Source organism: Elgaria multicarinata, chromosome 6 (assembly GCF_023053635.1).
Source record: "Elgaria multicarinata webbii isolate HBS135686 ecotype San Diego chromosome 6, rElgMul1.1.pri, whole genome shotgun sequence".
In the NCBI taxonomy this organism is placed as follows: Eukaryota; Metazoa; Chordata; class Lepidosauria; order Squamata; family Anguidae; genus Elgaria; species Elgaria multicarinata.
Window position 1 is genome coordinate 121,358,664 of NC_086176.1, and position 23,280 is coordinate 121,381,943.

At 47.9% G+C, this 23,280-nt stretch overlaps 1 protein-coding gene across 1 annotated transcript; it reads right to left on the minus strand.

The window, feature by feature from the left end:
* Positions 1-5,516: 5,516 nt before the first annotated feature.
* LOC134400479 (B-cell differentiation antigen CD72-like) lies at positions 5,517-22,761 on the minus strand. The gene is made up of 6 exons (XM_063128811.1): positions 22,539-22,761; positions 20,248-20,337; positions 19,583-19,972; positions 16,318-16,493; positions 11,933-12,039; positions 5,517-5,739 (listed from the first exon to the last, which is right to left on the minus strand). Exons 1-6 carry the CDS (start codon positions 22,759-22,761, stop codon positions 5,607-5,609), a joined length of 1,119 nt encoding a protein of 372 aa, XP_062984881.1. The 3' UTR covers positions 5,517-5,606.
* Between the last annotated feature and the right edge of the window lie 519 nt (positions 22,762-23,280).

Sequence of the window (23,280 nt, forward strand, 5' to 3'; positions counted from 1 at the left end):
GCAAGAAGAGAAGGAACTTGCCAAGAAAGAAGATGACTTCAACTGATGCATTTCCCCTGGAGGATGCGCCCTTTGTGTCTGGGCAAAGTAGAAGAACAGCTCTGAGACCAAGCCACGCGTATTTTTGTATTTTTTTTAACGGAGGATGCAGGCCCGTCTTGGAAGGCATGAAGGTGATCAACGGCACTTTCGACCTGCACTGGGATTGCAAGGCTGGCCGTGGCCAAGCCACCCTACCTGGATCTCCTCTCATGCAATCATAGAATCATAGAATAGCAGAGTCGGAAGGGGCCTACAAGGCCATCGAGTTCAACCCCCTGCTCAATGCAGGAATCCACCCTAAAGCATCCCTGACAGATGGTTGTCCAGCTGCCTCTTGAAGGCCTCTAGTGTGGGAGAGCCCACAACCTCCCTAGGTAACTGATTCCATTGTCGTACTGCTCTAACAGTCAGGAAGTTTTTTCTGATGTCCAGCTGGAATCTGGCTTCCTTTAACTTGAGCCTGTTATTCCGTGTCCTGCACTCTGGGAGGATCGAGAAGAGATCCTGGCCCTCCTCTGTGTAACAACCTTTTAAGTATTTGAAGAGTGCTATCATGTCTCCCCTCAATCTTCTCTTCTCCAGGCTAAACCTGCCCAGTTCCTTCAGTCTCTCTTCATAGGGCTTTATTTCCAGACCCCTGATCATTCTGGTTGCCCTCCTCTGAACACGCTACAGCTTGTCTGCGTCCTTCTTGAATTGTGGAGCCCAGAACTGGACGCAATACTCTAGAAGAGGCCTAACCAGGGCCGAATAGAGAGGAACCAGTACCTCACGTGATTTGGAAGTTATACTTCTATTAATGCAGCCCAAAATAGCACTTGCCTTTCTTGCAGCCATATCGCACTGTTGGCTCATTTTCAGCTTGTGATCTACAAGAATTCCAAGATCTTTCTCGTTCGTAGTATTGCTGAGCCAAGTATTCCCCATCTTGTAACTGTGCATGATGGGGGATACTCTCATTTCTGTGCATGACGGGGGTTATTCTCATGATGGGGGATACTCTCATTTCTTTCCTGTCCTTACAGACTCCTGCAGTGGGCTGTTGGCCTGCAGCGTCCTTCGCGGGGCCTTTCTCAAGCCGCTACAACCTGGGTTCTGCCCTTGCTATAAAGTGGCTGCCAAAGCGAAGCGTAGGCGCTGCAGCCCCCCACCCCCACGCTCCGTGTGCCGGCGCCACCATGCTGTTGCTGCTGCTCTTTACTGCCATACCCAGCTTAGAGTCTGGCATCAATTTTCACCTCTCCCTATGAATCAGGCAGGCTGCGCTTTACCTTTCTTCCCAGAATCACAGTCCATTTTCCCCATTATATAAATTTTCCATTGCTTTTATTATTATTTTTAAAAAGTCAGTCTGTTCAGGGTTTTTAGGCTGCAATCATATCCCATTTACCTGAGAGTAAGTCCCATGATCTCAATGGGACTTTCGCCTGAGTAGACATGCATGCAATTGTGCTGTAAAAGACATTTTACTTGCTCAGTGTGTGTGTGTGTGTGTGTGTGTGTGTGTGTGTGTGTGTGTGTAGGAAGTGGCTTCTGAGTGCCACAACAGCCAGCCAATCAGCAGAGGAGAAGAGCCATTCGCTCCTGGGTTCGATTCCATTTGGACAGTTGTCTGTCTGTCCAGAAAGGAGTGACTGCAGGTCCGCGGCAAGTTTGGCCCCTCAGCCTGCGTGCATCTGACTCCAGTTGTGAGCCATCGCTACTCTGTCCCTGTTTTTCTCAACCTCTTTGCTGCATTTGCAACTATTTGTCAAAATCGCTTCTCGTAAATCACTTCTCACACACCTGGCATCTAAGCAAACCCCAAGTCATTGTGGGAACCTGGCTGCGCAAAACCTCCCGTGAAGACAGCAAGGGTGGTCGTACCACAGATTTGTATAAAGGCGCAGCACGGTATTTATTTATTTATTTATTTATTTATTACATTTCTATACCACCCAATAGCCAGAGCTCTCTGGGCAGTTCACAAAAATTAAAACCATTCAAAGTATAAAACAACAGTTTAAAACCATAATATAAAATACAATATAAAAGCTCAACCAGATAAAAACAGCAGCAATGCAAAATTACAAATTTAAAACACCAAGTTAAAATTTATTTATAGACTGTTAAAACGCTGGGAGAATAAAAAGGTCTTCACCTGGCGTCTAAAGACATATAATGTAGGTGCCAAGCGAACCTCCTTAGGGAGCTTATTCCACAGCTGGGGTGCCACAGCAGAGAAGGCCCTGCTCCTGGTAGCCACCTGCCTCGCTTCCTTTGGCAGGGGCTCATGGAGAAGGACCCCTGAGGATGACCTTAGGGTCCGGGCAGGTACATATGAGAGGAGGCTATAGAAAACTATTGACAGTTTCCTTTCTAAGGATGCCTAACGCGGAGCTGGTCCATCACAACCCCACAATCTTTTTCTTGGTCAGTCACGGCTAGCTCAGATCCCGTCAGGTTGTATGTGAAGATGGGATTTTTTGCCTCAACGTGCATCACTTCACACTTGCTTATATTGAACTGCATTTGCCATAGAGCAGAGCAACCCAGTGGGCACCTAGGAAATGCTCAGATGCTGGAGGGCTCCCAAAACCTCCCTCTCCTCCTCCAGGAGATGCCCAGAGGAGTAGGAGGGATTGCGGCCTCTCTCCACCTTCCTTCCTTCCTTCCTTCCTTCCTTCCTTCCTTCCTTCCTTCCTTCCGACATTCCACTAGGCGCACTTTTGAGCATGTCTACTGGAGTTCCAGGGATGCAAGTGGCCGTGGGGTCAAGGAACTTGTATATCCTTCCATGGGTGGATTTCTGTGTTGGCTGTTGGCAGGCCGGGGGGGGGGGGCAGCTGCGGAGGGGAGGGGGAGAATTCCCATTTGGATTTCCGCTCCCAAGATCACAGCTGTGCCTACGGCCTCACAGCGACGAGAACTCCACAATATCCTATGAAACACTCTCCAAGGGACCTTGGGGTTGCTGTCTTAATGCCCATTCTCCCAGTTTGATTGGAGAAGATAGAAGCTACTTAAAGACATACTGTACTTTCATAATGTCAATCAATCAATCAGTTTATTGATCCACAATAAGTCCTGAACAACAATAGATGACATGTTAGGATAAAATACAAAGCCATAACTTGACTTACAGAAGTAAAATCCTAAAACATATATCAAATATCTTTATTTATACTATAGATAAAGAACAAAGAAAGCATAAAACAGAAAGCAGAAAGTTTAGTCCAGTTCAATAATATTTCACACCATATCCTCATTGCTCTCAGCAGTATTTAGCGACAATTTTTGTAACAGACACTTTTGTATCAGAAAGAAGAAAAAGTACGTGGTATTCAACCAATCTTCCGGGATTCAAAGCGATTTATGGGCTAACCAGCTCATTACGGAGATGTTGATAAAAATTACAGAAAAGCAAAGCATGGCTTAGGGTTTCAATTTCTTCTGAGCCACAAGGCCATAGCCTGTTGGGATAAGGAATCCCCTCTCAAAGTCCCACTCAAATGGGCTGAAGGTATCACATGAACATGTGCAGGGGTAAACGCCCGCCTGCACTTTTGTGTGCTTAATATTCACAAGTATTTGGCTTCAGAGTTAACAGAAGCTGGATAAATGCCAAGGGACAGCAGGTAGTATTTCCTTCTGCAAGTGAAACTTGGACACCTGTATCTTTAATACTGGACGATCCAGGATCTAGCCTTATCAGGGTCATATAGGAAAAGTGGCAACGGGGGAAACCATGGACTGTATACTTCGTCAATTAGCATCTTCATCCATAAACTTCCATAAGGATCTAAGTGGATCAATGTTCAGTAATTGGATGGAGAAACAGAAAACATTAAAGGGAGCCGTTGACGTTCCTTGCTGGTGGGCCCCTTCTTCACAAGGGGGATGGCGGGGGGGGAGGCTGCCCCCATTGAGGCTGCCCCTCCTGACACCCCCCCTCTGCCTGGCTGCTTGGGGGACTTCCCTGCCCTTCTTCCAGGGGCTCTCCTCTTCAGCCCAGCCCTGGGACACACTGGAAAGAGGGGTGCCTTGGATTCTCCTGCCCAAAGCCCACACACATAAAACTCCATAAAGCCTTGTGGAAGTCCTAAGACCACAAGCAGTAGCTTGATAGCTTTGCCGTCTGTCATGTGAGGGAGGTTTTTTTAGTGAGAAATTCCCTTTAAAACAACACAGCCAAACGTCTCAATATAAAGATAAATTTAATCGGGAAAAAGAAATGGGAAAAGTGGAGGGGGGAATTATCTTGCACAGAGAATTGCAAATAAATCAGTGCAGTCAATTAAAGCAAGTTGCATGTTACCTACTTAAGTAGAGTCTGGTGTTTCAGAGCATATGCAGAGTTTATTGTAGAGAGGTTAGTCTGAAAGAGAGCAACCCTACCCTCTTTTGTATCTGGTCACTCTAGTATAGCTCCTGCAGCTTTGTGATGAAGAGGGAATTTCACCAGGCGATGCATGCATACAACTCTACTATTCTATGATTTCCCGCCCCAAGTGACACCTGCTGAAATCCCCTTTTCTATTCAACTGGAGCCCTGTCCTCTTTTCCATATGGTCACCCCACCCAATACTGGCAGGGGAAGGGGACTTCTTTGGGATGCATCCCTGACAGATGGTTGTCCAGCTGCCTCTTGAATGCCTCTAGACAACCACCTGTCAGGGACGCTTTAGGGTGGATTCCTGCATTGAGCAGGGGGTTGGACTTGATGGCCTTGTAGGCCCCTTCCAACTCTGCTATTCTTTGACTCTATGCTCCCCCTGCCCCCTCTTCTCCTTTTTTGCATTGCAGTGGATGCAGGAGGAGCGGTTTTGATAAAAGCAGGGACAAAGCAGGGCTTCCTCCTGCCAGCCTGTGCAGGCACTGTTCCTGCCAGCAGAGCGGTTGACCTATAGGATAGACTAGTAGGGACATGTAGGCAGGCACAACTGGCAGAGTTTGTGGTGGGTAGTTTGCTGTAGGAAACCATCTGGTCCCCTGGAAAAGGCCTTCCTTTTTTAGGCTTTGTACTAGGGATGTGCATCCTTTTTGAGGTACCCTTAAAATGTAAAGGCTGCTCTTGCACAAAAATCCCTGCACCTATTCATCTGAAATATGGCCAGCTTGATCCCCTGAGAAGGGGCAGCTATGCCTGCAAATTTCATCCAAGTCTGCCAAGAAATAATAACGCTATCAGCAGTGCCTCTAAAATAATAATTTAAAAAATCAAAATGTAAAGGTGCGTAGCACAAAACCCACCATATATATTTTTCTGAAACTTGGCAAGCATAATCCCCTCCCACGGAGCCACTATGCCTGCAGATTTCATCCAGTTCTGACAAACAGAAAAAAAAGCTGTAGCTATTTTATGATTTTCCATGACCGACAACAAGAGGCACAAAAGTTGGATTTCCAAATCTCGACTGGTTTGGTGCTCAAGTCAAAGAGGCAGCCCCTAAATGAGTTCGACCAGAGTTGGGGTATTTTCCAAAGTGCCAAATCAGGTTCCAGGTCAAAGCTCGGGGTCAGGACACACCTCCACTTTGCACCTCCTTGGCCACCTCAGGTCTTTCCACCTGTTGACCGGGAGATTAGCTGGGCTGTATTGAGTTGGCCGCCTTCTCACAGATGTATTGCTGCAGTGTATTACGCCAACCATATTCCAGGGCTCCATTGTGAATTTTGATAAAATCATCATAGTAATTACCAAGAGGTTTCTCAGTTCTGGAAATGAAATAAAATAAAAACTGCACCAGATGCAAATTCCAGGGGGAAAGCTATGTTAGTCTGTGGCAGTGGAAACACTGAAGAGTCTTGTGTAGGGTGACCATATGAAAAGGAGGACAGGGCTCCTGTATCTTTAACAATTGCATAGAAAAGGGAATTTCAGCAGGTGTCATTTGTATATATGGAGAACCTGGTGAAATTCTTTCTTCATCACCACAGTTAAAGCTGCAGGAACTATACTAGAGTGACCAGATTTAAAAGAGGGCAGGGCACCTGCAGCTTTATTTATTATTTATTTTTTTATTTTATTTATTACATTTTTATACTGCCCAATAGCCGAAGCTCTCTGGGCGTTCACAAAAATCAAAACCATAATAAAACAACCAACAGGTTAAAAGCACAAATACAAAATACAGTATAAAAAGCACAACCAGGATTTAAATGTTGTGATGAAGAGGAAATTTCACCAGGTTCTCCATATATACAAATGGACACCTGCTGAAATTCCCTTTTCAATACAACTTTAAAGATACAGGAGCCCTGTCCTCCTTTTCGTATGGTCACCCTAGTCTTGCGGCACCTTAAAGATTAACACATTGCCTTGGGAGTAAATAAGGGCAGGCTAAGCAACCTGGTGTCCTCTAGATGTGTGGACTGCAATGCCCATAATCCCCAACCACTGGGGATGCTGCCTGGGATTGAAGGATCTGAACCCCCAAATACCTTGAAGGTACCGGATGGCCTTCCCGTGGCAGAAGGTCTGTGACATGTCCTCCTGAGTTACACCCGTTGGGGTGGTGGGGTTTGTAAACAACAATGAGGCCTGAGAGAACTGAAAAGCAGAAAGCACCATCCTTGCTCCCAGTGAGGGTCCCCTGGCATTGGCGGGTTCCCCAGAAATCTAATGGGGAAGCCGTGGCTGTTGGAACAACCTTGGATCGGCCTGCATATTGCTAAATAAATGCAAATGTCACAAAATGCCAGCAAGTCCTCTGTGGCCTCTTGCAAAGGACACGAAAGCTGCACCCCTGACATTTCTCTGCTCAGAGAGTAACCGTATTGTGACATAAAAGCAGGGGTGGGGAATCAGAATACATGGTGACCATACGGAAATGAGGTCTGGGCTCCTGTATCTTTAACTGTTCTGTAGAAAAGAGAATTTGTATACATGCAGCGCCGGGTGAAATTCCCTCTTGATCACAACAGTTAAAGTGCAGGAGCTATATTAGCGTGACCAGAGACATCTGCTGAAATTCCCCTTTCAACAGAACTGTAAAAGATACAGGAGCCCTGTCCTCTTTTTCATATGTAAACCGCCCAGAGAGCTTTGGCTATGGGGCGATACACAAATGCAATAAATAAATAAATATGCTCACCCTACAAGCTGTACCTTGTTTATTCCAGCTTATAAAGCATCATTGCAGGGCCATTCGCAACACCCACACTTTGTAGTGCTTGAGGGCCAAAAGCCATGTGACGTTAAATGCATTAATGTACATAAGAAGAGCACTGATGCTGGATCAGTGGTGGTGACGACGTGAGAATTTTGTATTCTGGGACCACGGGCTACGCTACTTGGAACATGGACTGCTGGCAAGGGATGGGTTGCACCTCACAAGGGCTGGAAAGAATGAGTTCGGCCACAGCGTGAAGAACTTGATCAGGAGGGCTTTAAACTGAATCTTACCGGGGCGGGAGACGAAAACCTCGAGGCAACAATGGATGAAGGCCAAGGCACCACAGTACAGAGAACAGCTCCAATAGTGCCCCAAAATAGTGTCTGCAACAAGGTAGGAACAAAGCCAGACTATAAAACACATGGTCTTCGATGTCTATATACTAATGCCCAGAGCATTGGAAACAAACAGAACGAACTTGAACTCTTATTACATGAAGGCAAATATGACTTGATAGGTATAACTGAAACTTGGTGGGATGACTCCCATGACTGGAATATAGCAATTGAAGGATATAACTTGTTCAAAAAGAACAGAAGAAATAGAAAGGGAAGTGGAGTTGCACTGTATGTTAAAAATACCTATCCCTGCACAGAATACAGGTGGATCAGACTGGGAGCCCTATCGAGAGCATCTGGATTAAAATAAATGGGGCAAGGAATAAAAAGAACATGATAATCGGAGTCTACTACCGACCAGCCAATCAAGGAGAAGACGAGGAAGAAACTTTTGAGAAACAACTTGCCAGTGTTTCAAGGAAGTGTGATGTAGTAGTGATGGGGGACTTCAATTACCCTGATATCTGTGGGGAGACCAATACTGCCAAAAGCGGCCCTTCCAAGAAATTCCTGACATGTATGGGTGATAACTTTCTCCTACAGAAAGTGGAGGAAGGAACTAGAGGATCGGCAATCCTTGACTTGTTATTGACCAATAGGGATGACTTAGTGGATAAAGTGGCAGTTACAGGAACTCTGGGGGAAAGTGACCACGTCATACTTGAATTCTTGATTATGAAGGAGACAAAAGTCGAGCGTAGCCATACACGTACTCTGGATTTTAGGAAAGCTGATTTTAATAAACTCAGAACTATGATAAGTAAGGTCCCGTGGCAAGTGAGCCTAATGAGAAAAGGAGTGCAAGATGGGTGGGATTATTTAAAAAAGGAAATTTTAAAGGCACAATTACAAACAATTCCAACAAGGAGAAAAGATGGAAGACAGCAGAGGAAACCAATGTGGCTCCACAAAAAGCTTAGAGATGACCTGAAAACAAAAAGGGATACATATAGGAAGTGGAAGGAAGGCCAGGCTACAAAAGAAGAGTACAGACATGTGGCGCAGAAGTGCCGAAATGACGTCAGGAAGGCTAAAGCTCAGAATGAGCTGAGATTAGCAAGGGATGCTAAAAGCAATAAAAAGGCTTTCTTCAGATATGTGAGTAGTAAAAGGCAGAGGAAAGAAATGGTGGTTCAACTGCTTAATGAGGATGGCAAATTGATAACAGATGACAAAGAAAAGGCTGAAGTGCTCAATTCCTACTTTGCCTCAGACTTCTCCCAAAAGCGGGTCTATGACCCCCCTGGAAAAAGTGAAGCAGAAGTTGAGGGGGCAGGATTGCAGTTTGAGATTGATAAACAAATGGTCAAAGAACACCTAATTTCCTTGAATGAGTTCAAATCTCCAGGGCCTGATGAACTGCATCCTAGAGTAATGAAGGAGCTAGCGGAAGAACTCTCAGAACCTTTGTCTATTATCTTTGCAACATCATGGAAGATGGGTGAGGTGCTGGACGACTGGAGGAGGGCTAACGTTGTCCCTATCTTCAAAAAGGGCAAAAAGGAGGAACCTGGGAACTACAGACCAGTCAGTCTGACATCCATCCCTGGGAAAATTCTGGAGCAGATTACAAAGAAGTCAATCTGTAAACACCTTGAAATCAATGCGGTGATCACTAGAAGCCAACATGGATTTGTCAAGAACAAGTCCTGTCAGACTAATTTGATCTCATTTTTTGATAAGGTAACCTCCCTTGTGGACCGTGGGAATGCTGTGGACGTCATATATCTTGACTTCAGCAAAGCTTTTGACAAAGTGCCCCATGATATTCTGATTAACAAACTAGCTAAAAGTGGGCTAGATGGAACAACTATTAGGTGGATTCACAGTTGGCTACAGAATCGGACTCAAAGAGTACTTATCAATGGAACCTTCTCAAACTGGGGAGAGGCAACGAGTGGGGTACCGCAGGGCTCAGTCCTGGGCCCAGTGCTCTTCAACATTTTTATTAATGATTTGGACGAAGAGGTGCAGGGAACGCTTATCAGATTTGCAGATGACACCAAATTGTGTGGGATAGCTAATACCCTGGAAGACAGAAACAAACTTCAAAGTGATCTTGATAGGCTGGAGTGCTGGGCTGAAAACAACAGGGTGAAATTTAATAGGGATAAATGCCAAGTTCTACATTTAGGAAAAAGAAACCAAATGCACAGTTACAAGATGGGGGATACTTGGCTCAGCAATACTACGAACGAGAAGGGTCTTGGAATTGTTGTAGACTGCAAGCTGAATATGAGCCAACAGTGCGATATGGCTGCAAGAAAGGCCAATCCTATTTTGGGCTGCATTAGTACAAGTATAGCTTCCAAATCACATGAGATACTGGTTCCTCTCTATTCGGCCCTGGTTAGGCCTCATCTAGAGTATTGCGTCCAGTTCTGGGCTCCACAATTCAAGATCTCTTCTCGATCCTCCCAGAGTGCAGGACACGGAATAACAGGCTCAAGTTAAAGGAAGCCAGATTCCAGCTGGACATCAGAAAAAACTTCCTGACTGTTAGAGCAGTACGACAATGGAACCAGTTACCTAGGGAGGTGGTGGGCTCTCCCACACTAGAGGCCTTCAAGAGGCAGCTGGACAACCATCTGTCAGGGATGCTTTAGGGTATTCCTGCATTGAGCAGGGGGTTGGACTCGATGGCCTTGTAGGCCCCTTCCAACTCTGCTATTCTATGATTCTATGATCAGACCTATGGTGCCACTTAGTATCACTTGTAGTTTGGCCCTGAATTGTCCAGTGTGGGCTGGACCCATACATGGCTAGTCCAGGAGGATGTTCTTAAATTGGCCTAGGTCTCCTAGGAGCTCCCTGCAAAGAGAGAGAAGTTGCCTCTCTAGATCAGAGGAAAAGTTACACGTTCATAGGTAACATTTTTCAAAAGGGGTAGCTGTGTTAGCCTGTCACAGCAAACCAAGCAGTGGTCTTTGGGTACTTAAAGACTAACAGTTTATTCTGACACAAGCTTTCATGGATGTATAGGGTCTCTACATTAAGGGAAGTCACATTGTTTACCCAGGGCTGTTGTGCTTCCTGGTACTTTGGCGCAATTGATACGGGCTGGATTACACAGGAGGAGAGGGGTGACAAGGTGGAAGATCCTGCTGTCTGCTGGGGCTCCCTCCCTGCCTGGCAAGTGTGCAAAGGAGCAGGGGAGGGGAGTCTTGTTATCATCTGTTTCCTCACAGCCCCCAGGAAAGCCAGGACTTACTTCTGAGTAGATGTAAGGTTGTGCTGAAGGCCTCATCTACACCAAGCAGGATATTGTACTACGAAAGCAGTATGCAAGCGGTATATAAACGGCAGGATCCACAGCAAGCAGCATATAGCAGTATGAAAGCGGCATGTGGTCTGAGTCAATGGGCCCCAACAGTGGTCAGTGCACTTCAGTACCACTATAAAGCAGTCGTGTGGCTCCTGCCTTTTATATACCACTTCCATAGTGCAATATCCTGCTTGGTGTAGATGAGGCCCAGGTCTGCAACCCTTGGCACCCTTTCATAGCGCAATGCAGCTTCACATGCTGCCGATTTCGAGCCGAACACTCATCTGACGATGCTCCAAGCCTCCAGTGAGCTCTCCTTCCAAAGCAGGATGGGGCTTGCCCCGGAATGCCTCACCGGTCAGCGAAGTGGGGAGCACATGACAACACAGTCAGCCTCCCCTTGTGGTCAACTGGGGTCTCACAGACATGGAGCCCACGCGTGGGGCTGGGATACAGCCACGAATGGGGGAGGGGAGGCTGAGGAATAGGAGGTCGCCATGGCGCTGGCTTTTCCTGATGCACGTGGCAGGATGATAGGATTGGTGGTGTGTGTGTGTGCATGGAGCCCCACTGCTTCTTGGCTTTACTCATGGAAGTGGAATCAACCCCCCTCCCTTCTAATAATCTGGTTTGCATCTTGATTAGGGCTTGGTAAAGCCACCAGGGGCAGAGGAAGCCGAGAGGGAGGCCAGAGAGGGGCCCCAGGCCAGCTGCTTCCAGGGCCGATGCTGATCTGATCCGATCCGCCAACGCACCTCAGAAACATGGAGTGACGGCATTGTCTGCCCATCTGTGCTGCTCCGCACCCCAGAGGGTCGTATGGTTGTTGGGGGGGGGATGTCGTGTTACTTTGTGAACCGGAAGGGCTGCGTGGGGGGGGGCATTGCTCAGTAGAGGCGCTCCTGCTTCTCCTGTAAAAGGTTTGCCCTGAGGCCCCTCCCTCGGTGATCTGCAGTCAGTCAGAAGAGACCCAGTGGCGCTCAGTGGAGCCATGAGGTGAAACCTCGTGTCCCTAAAGGGGGGCAGAAAAAGGCTGCCGGTTCCGCTGCTGGGGAGGGGGGGGCGTGGGCCGTGCCGACCTTCCATCCAGCCTGACGACGAACCAAACGGAGAGTCCCTCCTGCACTTACCCTTCATAGCGAGACCCGTCGTCCCAAAGCAAAATATACTTGGACGTAAACTTGCTAGGCCACGTTTTATTAAGTCCAATCCAGTATCCATATGATTGAGGATAATGCTAGGGTAATACAGAAAGGGTGTTGGATTAGTTAAGCACACTGTTTCTGGAGGAGGGGTTAATTTCACAGATTAATCAAGTAAATGTCCCAATCCTTACTAGTGTAAGATTTTTAGAAAGGGAAAAGATATTTCTGCTCCCCCTCCCCGATCCCCAACCAGTGTCCCTGTCTTCTGGCTGCAGTGGGCAGGGAAACGGCATGGCTAAAGGTTCAACGGAGAAGGACTCCCGGCACTGACCGGGCAGAAGGCCGCTGGCCAGCATCGCTCCAAGTACTCCCACATACACTGACTGGGTGCTCCATCACACCAGTGATTTATCACACACTCGCCATGCCTGGTAGGTGGATTTGCAGTGCAGGACTCACATGATGTCGTCCCTGTCCTGCACTCATCTCGCCCCTTCCCCCAGTGCAGAGAAAGTCTGGATTATTTTACTCTCTCGCTTTTTCCTTTGTTGGGGGCTAATGGAATCTTGCTGGAGAAAGGGGAGGGCGGGGCGGTTCTCCTCCTCCAGCTCAGTCATCGTAGGGTCTTATTAGTCACTTGAATGGACTTTTTAGTGCTCCAACTCCACCCACCCCCATTGCCTGCAGAAATGGAGCTCAGATGAAACCTTAAAAGTAATCGGTAGATAACAAAGCCAGAGCAAGGGGGGGAGAGCCCACACCCATCAGAGTCCCACAACCAATGAATTGGAGGAGGAGGGGCGGGGTGGAATGGAATGGAAGAGCAAACACGCGAAAACCCACGTGAAAGGGACCGTGTGCGAGGGAGCCCTTGCAGTGCTTATGAAACGGAGGTAAAAAACTCGGAGACAAACCAGAGAGGGGAAATAGGTGTGATGGATCCCTGAGATTCAGCGGAGGGCTACTCGTGAGCCGGCCTTTTCTGCAACGGCCCCCAAACTACATAATGCCATCCCTGGAGGAGACCGACTGGCACCTACTTTGTTCAGCTTTTCAATGTTTTTTATTCTCCCAGGCCTCTCAAAAGCATTTTAATTGCTCCTTCATTTATTCTTAATATCTTTAATGCTGCATTTAAAAATAATCTTCTCTAACTTTTTAGCTGCTCAGTTATTTGTCTCATTTAAATGCTGAATTGTTGTTCCTGCTATTAAAACAATACTTTTAATAGTTTCAAAAATGGTCTTATTGTAATTGGTTTTATTGTTTCTGCTTTTATTATGTATGTTGCCCTGAGAGCTTTGGCTACAGGGTGGCTCATAAATTGAATGAATGAATAAACAAACAAACAAAACCACGTCCTTTGCCTCCACCCGGTTCTCTTTTCCTGCTCGTTGGGGTCCAATCCAGGAAACAGTTCGGGTGGGGGCCCCATTTTGCTGCTGTCCCCACTCTGGGCCCAACGGGGTCTGTGTTGGGAGGCAAATGGTTGTCCTGATGGGATCGTCCTTTTCATCTTTCATAAGCTTCATGCAGTGGACTGTCTCCCACTTACTCATATGGAAAAGAGGCAGTAGGGGGTCTGTATTTAGGAAAACACGGAGGCAGGACCCCAGACCCCACAAATTATTCTGAAATCTCTGTGTGTATGTGTGTGTGTGTGTGTGTGTGTGTGGAGTCTGTTGTGTGAGCACGGTGTAGCAGACTGTGGTTGTGAATGTGCACGTGTGAATAGATTGTGGCACGGTTCCCCAAACGATTTGGACCTGTGGGCAAAATTGGGAATTTTGGGAACTGCTGTGGGGACCATCGCAAAAGGCCCAATCAGTAGCTCACCATTTGGCGTCTGCCTGCTGTGTCTAAGGATCTTAGGCTGCATCTTGTTCAGCAAAAACAAATGGTTTCATTTCTATTGGACACCAGAACTTCTCTTTAATACCGGAGTGTCTAATTCGCTGAACTGCTGGCGGTGCAATGCAGCCAATGCTTCTTTTCAACGTATGTTTTGGGGATGTCCAGTAGTTGCTTCTTTTTGGGAGGAGGTTATTACAGAGATCCATTTTGTACTGGAATAGTCTGTGATATTCACTGACTTTCATCATCATCATCATTATCATCATCATCATCATCATCATCATCCCTCCTTTTCCCCAGTACATTGTCTTTTAAATTGTATTCCTGCTTTATGGAAATTTTTATAAATGGTCAATGGACTCTCTGCACCCTTTTGACAGCTAAAAGTCTGATACTACAAGATTGGAAGGATAAGCACTCACTGCCTAGAATGCAATGAATATTGAGAACCTTATGATGTTTTTGGTATTTGAATGGGAGGCATATAAACACCACCTTCAGATGGATAATTATTTGGGTATTTGGTCTGCTTTTGTTGAAGCCCATATATAATGGCTAGAAACCAGTGTGCATTTTGTATGTGTTCATTGCTATGGATGTATAAAAATCCATGTATGTGTATGTATATTGTTTTGTGGGTGCCCATGAGCAACCCCTTGGGGACCCCTTTGTGAGCACCATTGGAGGTGTCCGCTGGTGCCCTGGTACCTGTGGGTGCTGTGCTGGCAACCCCTGGATTATGGGGTGAATGTTGCAAGGATGTAGGAGTTGGTGTGTGTGTGTGTGTGTGTGTGTGTTAAAACAAATCCATGATATTTTAAAAAGAGTATTGACTTATAATATTTAATTTGCTCAGGGCCACTAAAGGACTTTCACTAAGGAGCATCCTATCAAGTCCAGTCTTTCTGGGGCATTCTGGAGGGAAATGTCAGCTTCTATGACAACAATAACAACAAAAAAGGTTAAAAAAAAAAAAAAGGTCAGACCCCACTGGCAGCTGCCCTCCATCCCGGCCCTGCCACTGAGTGGCCACCAACAAAAGAAGGTTGAACCCCAAATGAATGAGGATTGTGTAGAGATCTTCCTGGGGAAGTTAGGCTGGCTCCCTCCTTGATGGACTTTCGGAAGCAGGCTAAAACTCTTTTGTTCAAGCAGGCCTTTGGAGAATAATCCAGCCCTCCATCTATGTTAATGTTTTATAATTTTGTTGTGTATTTTTTAATTGTTTATGGTTTTGTTTCCCTCCCCCCCCCATGTATATTTTAAACTTTGTAAGGCCGCCTTGAGGCCCAGCATTGGGCAAAAGGCGGGATACAAATAAATATAATAATAATAATAATAATAATAATAATAATAATAATAATAATGAAAAACAACCTCCGAGAATTCATTTGGAAATGAATGAAAACTTAGCCAGTTGGGCCTCCGTGGGTGCTATTTTCCATTTGTTCCAAAAGAAATGCACGCTGCCTTCCCCAACCTTGTGCTCTCCAGATATTGTGGACTTTAACGCCATCAGCTCCAGACAGCAAGGCCAATGAGTAGGAATTCTGGGAATTGCAACCTGGAGGCACCAGATTGGGGAAGGTTTGCCCTACTCCGTTTCATGGAGAAAAGAACAAAAAGTGCTGCATCTATATTTCGGGAAAAGTACTTTAGAATAAACACTGGAAAAATGAGTCTTATCAGAGGAGAAACCCAGCAGCAGAAAACAAGTCGTGTAAGATGACCTTGGAGGCTTTAGAAAACAGATGGGGGGGGCATTTCTCTGGATAGCTTAAAAGCATCTCTACCTTAAGGAAAAACCCTGCTTTCTTACCAGGCTTTCTTCTTCCGGGGTCTTTTCATGTTTACTATGGGTCTTTTTTAGACGGCGACCAACAGTGATCATGTGATTTGCAATTGAAAACTTCCCCTCTTGGCAATGTTCCATAATGTTAACTGAAACAGCACCATCTTGTGGCTATCTTATAGCATAACGCCAACTTTACATACTGGGATATCCCGCGATATCCCACCATAATTTTATCTCTGATGGTTTTTAAAGTGAGATTACTGGGGGAAAGCACGGGAGACATCCTGGAGGTTGATGGCATCATGTCAAGGAACTGCAAACTTCCATGAGTGGCCAATCATGAGCATGCAACAGTGTAGAGAAGTTCTGAGTCTGACCTGAGACAGATACAGGGGTAGGCTTAATTGTAGAATTATCTTTCCAAGTCTATGAGCTTCTTTAAATGAGTGATTGATTGCATGTTCACAATTGGCGACTTATGGAAGTTTGCGAGTCCCTTACATGACATCTCCCATGTTTTTCCTCTTTGAAAAAGATCAGAGATAAACTGGAATAAACCTTAATGGCTCCAAATTGGCCGTGTGTAAAGCTGGAGCTGTGCTATAATTCTGCCACTAGAGGGCACTTCCAGATTCCTCCTTCTGGCTAGAAAGCAAGAGAATGGAGTCCACCACTCAGCCCTGGCCATTTGGACCCTACTGACCATTTGGACCCTACTGACCTGTGCATAGTTTACTAGTACAGCATCCCATAGTTCTCTTGCACTCCAGGGCTTTAAAATAAGCAGCTGAGACTGTTCGCTTTTACAGCTGGCCTTGCTGTCTGCCCAAGTCTTTTGATCTGTTGAAATCCACAGGCATTTCCATCTGAAGAGCTTCCATCCATCAGGACAACAGCCTAGAGAAAAGATAGAAGGGCAAGAAAAGTTCTTGTCACATCCAGCTCTGGAACTGCTTCTGGGCCCAGCAGTCATGGAATAAGAGGAGAGGTCCGATCATGGATCAATAGCTGATTAACGAACAGAAAGCAGAGAGTAGGAATTAATGGCACATTCTCCCAATGGGGGGGGGGAGTAAATAGTGGGGTCCCACAGGAGCCTGTACTGGGACCAATGCTTTTCAACTTGTTCATAAACCACAAGATGTGGTGATGGCCACCAATCTGGATGACTTTAAATGGGGGTTGGATAAATTCCTGGAAGAGAAGGCTAACAATGGCTACTAGTCCTGGTGCTTCTATGTTAACTCCAGTATCAGAGGCAGTAAGCCTGTATGCACCAGTTGTTGGGGAACATGGGTGGGAGTGTGCTGTTACACCTATGGCCTGCTTGTGGGTTCCTGGTCGACAGCTGGTGCAAGTCACAGAATAAAGGGCTCAAGTGACAGGAAGCCAGATTCCGGCTGGACATCAGGAAAAATTTCCTGACTGTAGGAGCAGTATGACAATGGAATGAATGACCCAGGGAGGTGGTGGGCTCTCCCACCCTAGAGGCCTTCAAGAGGCAGCTGGACAACCATCTGTCAGGGATGCTTTAGGGTGGATTCCTGCATTGAGCAGGGGGTTGGACTCCATGGCCTTAGAGGCCCCTTCTGACTCTGCTATTCTATGATTGGCCACTATGTGAAAAGAGTGCTGGACTAGATGGACCCTTGGCTTGATGGCTCTTCTTCTGTTCTTATGGCTCAGGGCAGGGCAGTCCTTGCATTGCATGCTGCATTTCTACCTAGTCTATGAAAATCCAGAGGTGAGATGCTTCATAAGAGGATCTGTATTGGGGCCATTTCAGCTGTAATGCAGTAATCGTCTGCTCAGGGGATGTCTTAGCGCTTGAGCACTCCTTCCTTTTCCTTCTCAGTGCAATTGGGTTTGTTCTTCAGTAAACAGGCCGTGACCTGGGCCGACAAAAGTGAGCAGAGTCTGAGTTCTCTGAAAAGTGAGCAGTGGCACAGTGGCGAAGAAGAGGAATCCTCCCTGCGTCATCCCACGGGACAACTGAGGAATCAGATCCGGAGGCGGGACCGACAGCAATCAGTGCAGAGATTGGGCCACTGTTTTCTGGCAAATGAGATCACTGCTGGGGACAAGCAAAAAGCAAGATCCCTCCGGTTGTGTGCCAGTAAAAACAAAAACCCTGCGCTGTTTTGAGAAGCTTGCTGCAGCCATAAAAGCCAGGGAATCAATGTTTGGCAGTTGCAAAAGATCTATACTTCAAAGCCAAGTATAATCGCGGAAAAATTCAAATTTTGTAACAGGAGGAAGGAAGGTGAATCTACGGTATATCAGAGTATAGAACTGACCTCCAAAAACTCAATGAGCACCGTTTTTTATTTTTGTTTTTTATTATTGCATTTTTATACCACCCAATAGCTGAAGCTCCCTGAATTCCTATGAGAATGTTCTGAAGGACATATTGAGAGACATTTTTATTTTTTTGGTGGAGTTGGGAATGTTAACGTCCAAAAGAAATAATTGGAAGAAGGGAATCTGACCTGGGATAAAGCCGTAAAGGTGGCAAAGACCATGGAAGCAGCAGTGAAAAATTGAGAGGATTTACAGCTAGACAAAGCTGGTAAAAGGCCCCCTGCATACTGATGGCATTTGACTCTGAATCCCCTAATGTCCGCTGCCAGTGGCTCCATAAATATGTTAAACAACATTGCGGAACCCCTGAGTTCAGTTGCCAAGTGGCCAAGGGAGGGGACCAATGTTACTTTCGGACATCAGTGCTGCAGGTAGGATGGGGACCACTGGGACACAGGGCCTCCAATGTCCATCCCAAGGAGCCTCCCAGAGGACACCATGTTCAATGGTATCAGAAGCTGATGAGAGATCGAGCAGGATTGACAGGGTTGCGTTCCCCTGTCCCCATCAGGGCGACCAAGGCTGATTCAGTCCCATAACCAGGTTGAAACCCAGACTGGAATGGGTCTGGACCATGCCAAAGAGAGAGTCTTGGGGGGTGCAGGATCCCATCTACACCAAAAGCACCAATACTCACAAACCTACCTGGGTTACAGGCAGAACCCAAGAACAAAGAGGACTATTTTCTTTTAGAGTTGGGTCACTGAGGGCCGAGGGATCAGGAGACGTTGGGACCAGCTGCCCAAGATGGGCTGTGGGCCAGGAGCCAGGTCAAGAGGGCCCTCCCTGAAGGAGGAGTCTGGCAAATGCCTGTGGGGCTCAGTAGGGAAGCCGTAGGTTGAGTAGACAGGCAACTGCCTTGTTTTGTTTTGCTTACTCGGCCGCCGGCTGAGGAGGCAGCTCCTGGCCTTCACAGACCCCAGAGGTGGGAAGAGCTGGCTGCTGCTGCTGTTGTGTTGCTGAATGTAGACGTTGTGGGTTGCTCAGCGAGTCTCTGTGGCCTCACATTTTGATGGGAAGGCCTGGAACCTTGGCAGGGAGGACCACCTGGGAACCCCCATGTAGCCATCTTGAGTTCCATGATGGAAGAAAAGTGGGCTATAAGTCAAATAAACACTTGCAACCCAGAGGTCAGAAGTACGAGAGAGGGACAGGCGGTGGGTCTGCTGCTACACTGAGGAAAGACGTTTGCCCAGTGAGGGACAGGAGATGCACCTAGACTGGAAATGTTGCGTTCAGGTTGTGAATTAAGAAGGGAGGAATGCGGGAATGCGCCGTTTTAAAGCCTTTACACTAACCACCGTCAGCTTTACTCGTTGTTGCTTCTCTCCCAAAGAATTCTGGGAATTGTAGTTTGGTGATAGTGCAGAGACTGCTCTGATAGGGATTGGATCCCAAACTTCCTCTCATAGAACTACAACCACCAGGATTCCCTGAGGAGTGGGAACGATGACTGAAGCCTGTATTGGAGAAATGCATCAAAACAACCCCGTTAAAAGAGAACGAGAAAGAGTTGCAGGGATGCTTTAGGCTGGATTCCTGCACTGAGCAGGGGGTTGGACTCGATGGCCTTGGAGGCCCCTTCCAACTCTGCTATTCCATGATTCTATGATTCTATGACCTACCCATCTGCTGGCAAGACGTGGCCTGGCGCAGGTCTGCCTCCGTTTTCTCCCGGACCTGCTGCTCGCGAGCCAGAGTGTCCGCCGCTTCCCTCAGCTTCCCTTCTAGTTGCCGCAGTTGTTCGCCCTTCTCCTGCGACACACGAGCCAGATTGTCGCTCATTCGCCTCAGCGAGTCTTCTCGCAGCTGCAGCTGCTGCAGGGTCTCGTTTCCGGCTGCCCAGCTCTCGTGAAGGGCCAGCCTGGTGGAGCTGAGCTCTGCCTCGGCCTGGTCCAGCCGGAGCTGGGTCTGTGCCAGGCTCCCTTCCTTGGCCTCGATTCTCTGTGTCAGGATGCTGCTCTCTGCCACGTGCTCGTGGGAGGCCTGCTGGAGCTGCTGCGAGACCTTCCAGGCTGCAGAGAACAGCCACAGGCCACGGGAGGAAAGAGAGAGGTGATGAGCAAGGCTGTTCCCTTGGCCAAGAGTGCAACCACGTGCTCTACTAAGGGCGGTCACAGCCGTGCGACCTCTGCCCGACCGGGCAGCTCCTCGGAGTTCTAAGACACAAGCCCCCAAGTAAGCTATGGATCAGCATAAATCCATGCCCCGTCCAGGTGAAAGTTCAACCCATCCGCCCCCCCGCCTGTTGGAGGAGGGCTGGCTTTGTCCAGGAGCGCCTGCTACTCACTTCGGACACCAAGTCCTATGGTGGTGGCTAGAAGAAAGAGGCAGGTGCCCAGCACAGCCACGGCCGCGTACCACGTCCGACGGTCTGACCCTGCAAGAGAAATCCACTGGGGTCAGTTTGGGGGTCTTATGGGATGGCTTCTTCTACCCTGAAAGGAGTCTGGCTGTGGATGGGAACTGGGCAGTTGGAGTAACTTGCATTTTGCTCAAGAGACGGCACGGTGGACATAAGGAGTGCATTGGCCTCCCATTCCTTGAAATAGCCCAGTATGCTTTGCTGCATTCAAGGTCATGAATTTGTGCTGTGGAGAGGAGCAGCTCCTTATCTCCACGGGAAGATTTAAACCACTCCTCAGCCCAGTGCTTCGTGGCTGGAATAAAGAAGGACCTTTCCACAGCTGTTGTTCATGGTTCAGTTGAGACTGGTGGTCTTTGAAGAGAGTGAATGGTGTGTCAGGTTGTGTGTGTGTGTGCGAAAGAAAGAGAGAAAATGGGTGGTGGTGGGGTGTCCATGTGCACACATTTGCGGCAATGACAAACTCCTATATTCTGATGTAGCTCAACAGCGCCCCCTAGAACATCTGGAAAGTTGGTACCATGCTGGGACACCTAAATAGGCATATCTCACATTCTTGTTCTCCAATAATCATCCATAAACTTGTTATTAGTAGACTAACTGGTTCAAATTGGCTGGATATTTTGAACCCCCTGCTTAATGCAGGAATCCACCCTAAAGCATCCCTGACAGATGGTTGTCCAGCTGCCTCTTGAATGCCTCTCCCACCCTAGAGGCCTTCAAGAGGCAGCTGGACAACCATCTGTCGGGGATGCTTTAGGGTGGATTCCTGCATTGAGCAGGGGGTTGGACTCGATGGCCTTAGAGGCCCCTTCCAACTCTGCTATTCTATGATTCTATGAACAGAAACCTTTGTAAAGAAGAGTTCTACCAGTAGGGAAAGTTTTTCCTCCCAGTCTGTAACAGTGTGTGTGACAAAAGAGAATGGTGTGTGTGTGTGTGTGTGTGTGTGTGTGTGTGTGTGTGTGTGTGTTCTATGCCAGACGTGACCACTGCTCTGCTTTCTGCTCTTAAACCAGTTATTGATACATAAGTAGACCTCTTCTCTTATCCAGGGCTGCTACATTGTTGGGGAAGTTCGACTATGTGGCTGTGGAAAAGTCCAATTTCCTCCTTGTAAACGTTGATCAGGAAAGCACTGTGCACTGGCCTTGCTCCCACCCATGTGACAAGGCAGGTAGCCCTGCCCCTATATTGTTTGGAGTCCTACACCTTTCCCCTCTATCCTGTGGGAAATCTGTTAACAGGTGTTAATTGCTTAATACTTGACAGGTGTCCTGCCTGGGCCAGGTGTAGAACAATGGCAGGTAAAGCCAGTTCTCCTTGGATCGCAGCTTTAAACTCCTATTCTCATTGGCCCAGTTTGTCATTCCTCACATATGCACAAAGCAATGTGGTTTCTCCTGCTGTTTGTCCAGCAACAGAGGAGTAATGCACACTTCCTTGCCTCTGGAAGTTCCTTATCATGAATAACCAGCACATACGTATCAAACACGTTAGGGTGACCCTATGAAAAGGAGGACAGGGCTCCTGTATCTTTAACAGTTGCATAGAAAAGGGAACTTCAGCAAGTGTTAATTGTATGCATGCAGCGTCTGGTGAAATTCCCCCCTTCGTCACAACAGTTAAAGCTGCAGGAGCTATACTAAAGTGAACAGGTTCAAAAGAGGGCAGGGCACCTGCAGCTTTAACTGTTGTGATGAAGAGGGAATTTCACCAGGTTCCCCATATATACAAATGACACCTGCTGAAATTCCCTTTTCAATACAACTGTTAAAGATACAGGAGCCCTGTCTTCCATTTCATAGGGTCACCCTAAAACATGCTAATCCAAGGAGTAAAGGGAATCACTGGCTCACCTGGAGTTTGGAGAAAGGGGGGGAGTCAAAGCTAGAAGAGCCACCACACCTTTGTTGCCAAATCGCTGTGTGGATCCTAAGACACCAGAAGCAGCTCCTTAAAGGCTGCTTGATGCTTGGCCTCTACTGGAGCTGAAAACAGCCACCAACACGATCCCTCTCCCGTCCTCCTGGCTCCTCCTCACACTTCTTCTTTGTCCCAGCTCCCTTCCATGCCTCTGCTACAACACCCACCCTGCAATTCACCCACCGCGATACCACACAAGGTTAGAATTTGTGTCTGGCACGGAGCTTTCCGTGGACCCTGAAGGCCAAGTCACTCCAGGGGCCTCGGGAGGGACGGTGCCAGGGACTCACCTGGAGTGCCCTTGGGGCTGCCGAGAGCCTTCTCTTCCTGGGCTCTGGGCCCCTGGATGTTCTCATAGGTGAGCTCCCCGTCATGGCCGGCCTCTGGGAGAGGAGATGGGGTGAGGAGGCACCTGGGAGGGGAGCCCTGTGGGGGCTCTGAGCCTTCCGGCTGGCTCTTCTCCAGAGGGCTCCTCACGAACCTCAGGTCAGCGTAGGTCACGCCCTGAGACATCCCGTGGCTGGGAAGAGCTGCTGGGCCTCTGTGGCGGCACTTGAGGGTGGCTGGCAGTGGCCAGAGGAAGCACCCAGCTTGCTGGAACTTGTGCCCTTTCTGGGAAGAGGTGTCGCTGAGCCTCCCCACCATGTGTGTGTGTGTGTGTGTGTGTGTGTGTGTTGTCGATGGGCTGGGATGTCAGCTTCTCTCTGCAGAAAAGATGTGGCTGCGACTGGGGACTGAAAGCAGAAGTGGAGCCAGCGGAGCACGAAGCCGGGTCCGCCTGCAGCACCAGCCGCCTCTCTTGGGCCCACAAGCTGCAAATCTCAACTGCCGCCCTCTCCCCACTCTCTCCCCCCCCTCCGCTTGCCCACCCCAGTGATGCATTGCTCTCCCCTGGCCAGGAAGGCACCAGACTATCCTGGAGGGTGTGTGACTTGCCCGCCTTTCGCTCTCCTTCCTCTCCGCAACCCACGGGGCCACCTGTCTTGCCAGGACCCTGTCCAGGCATTAAGACCTGCCGGCGAGGGCCTTGGC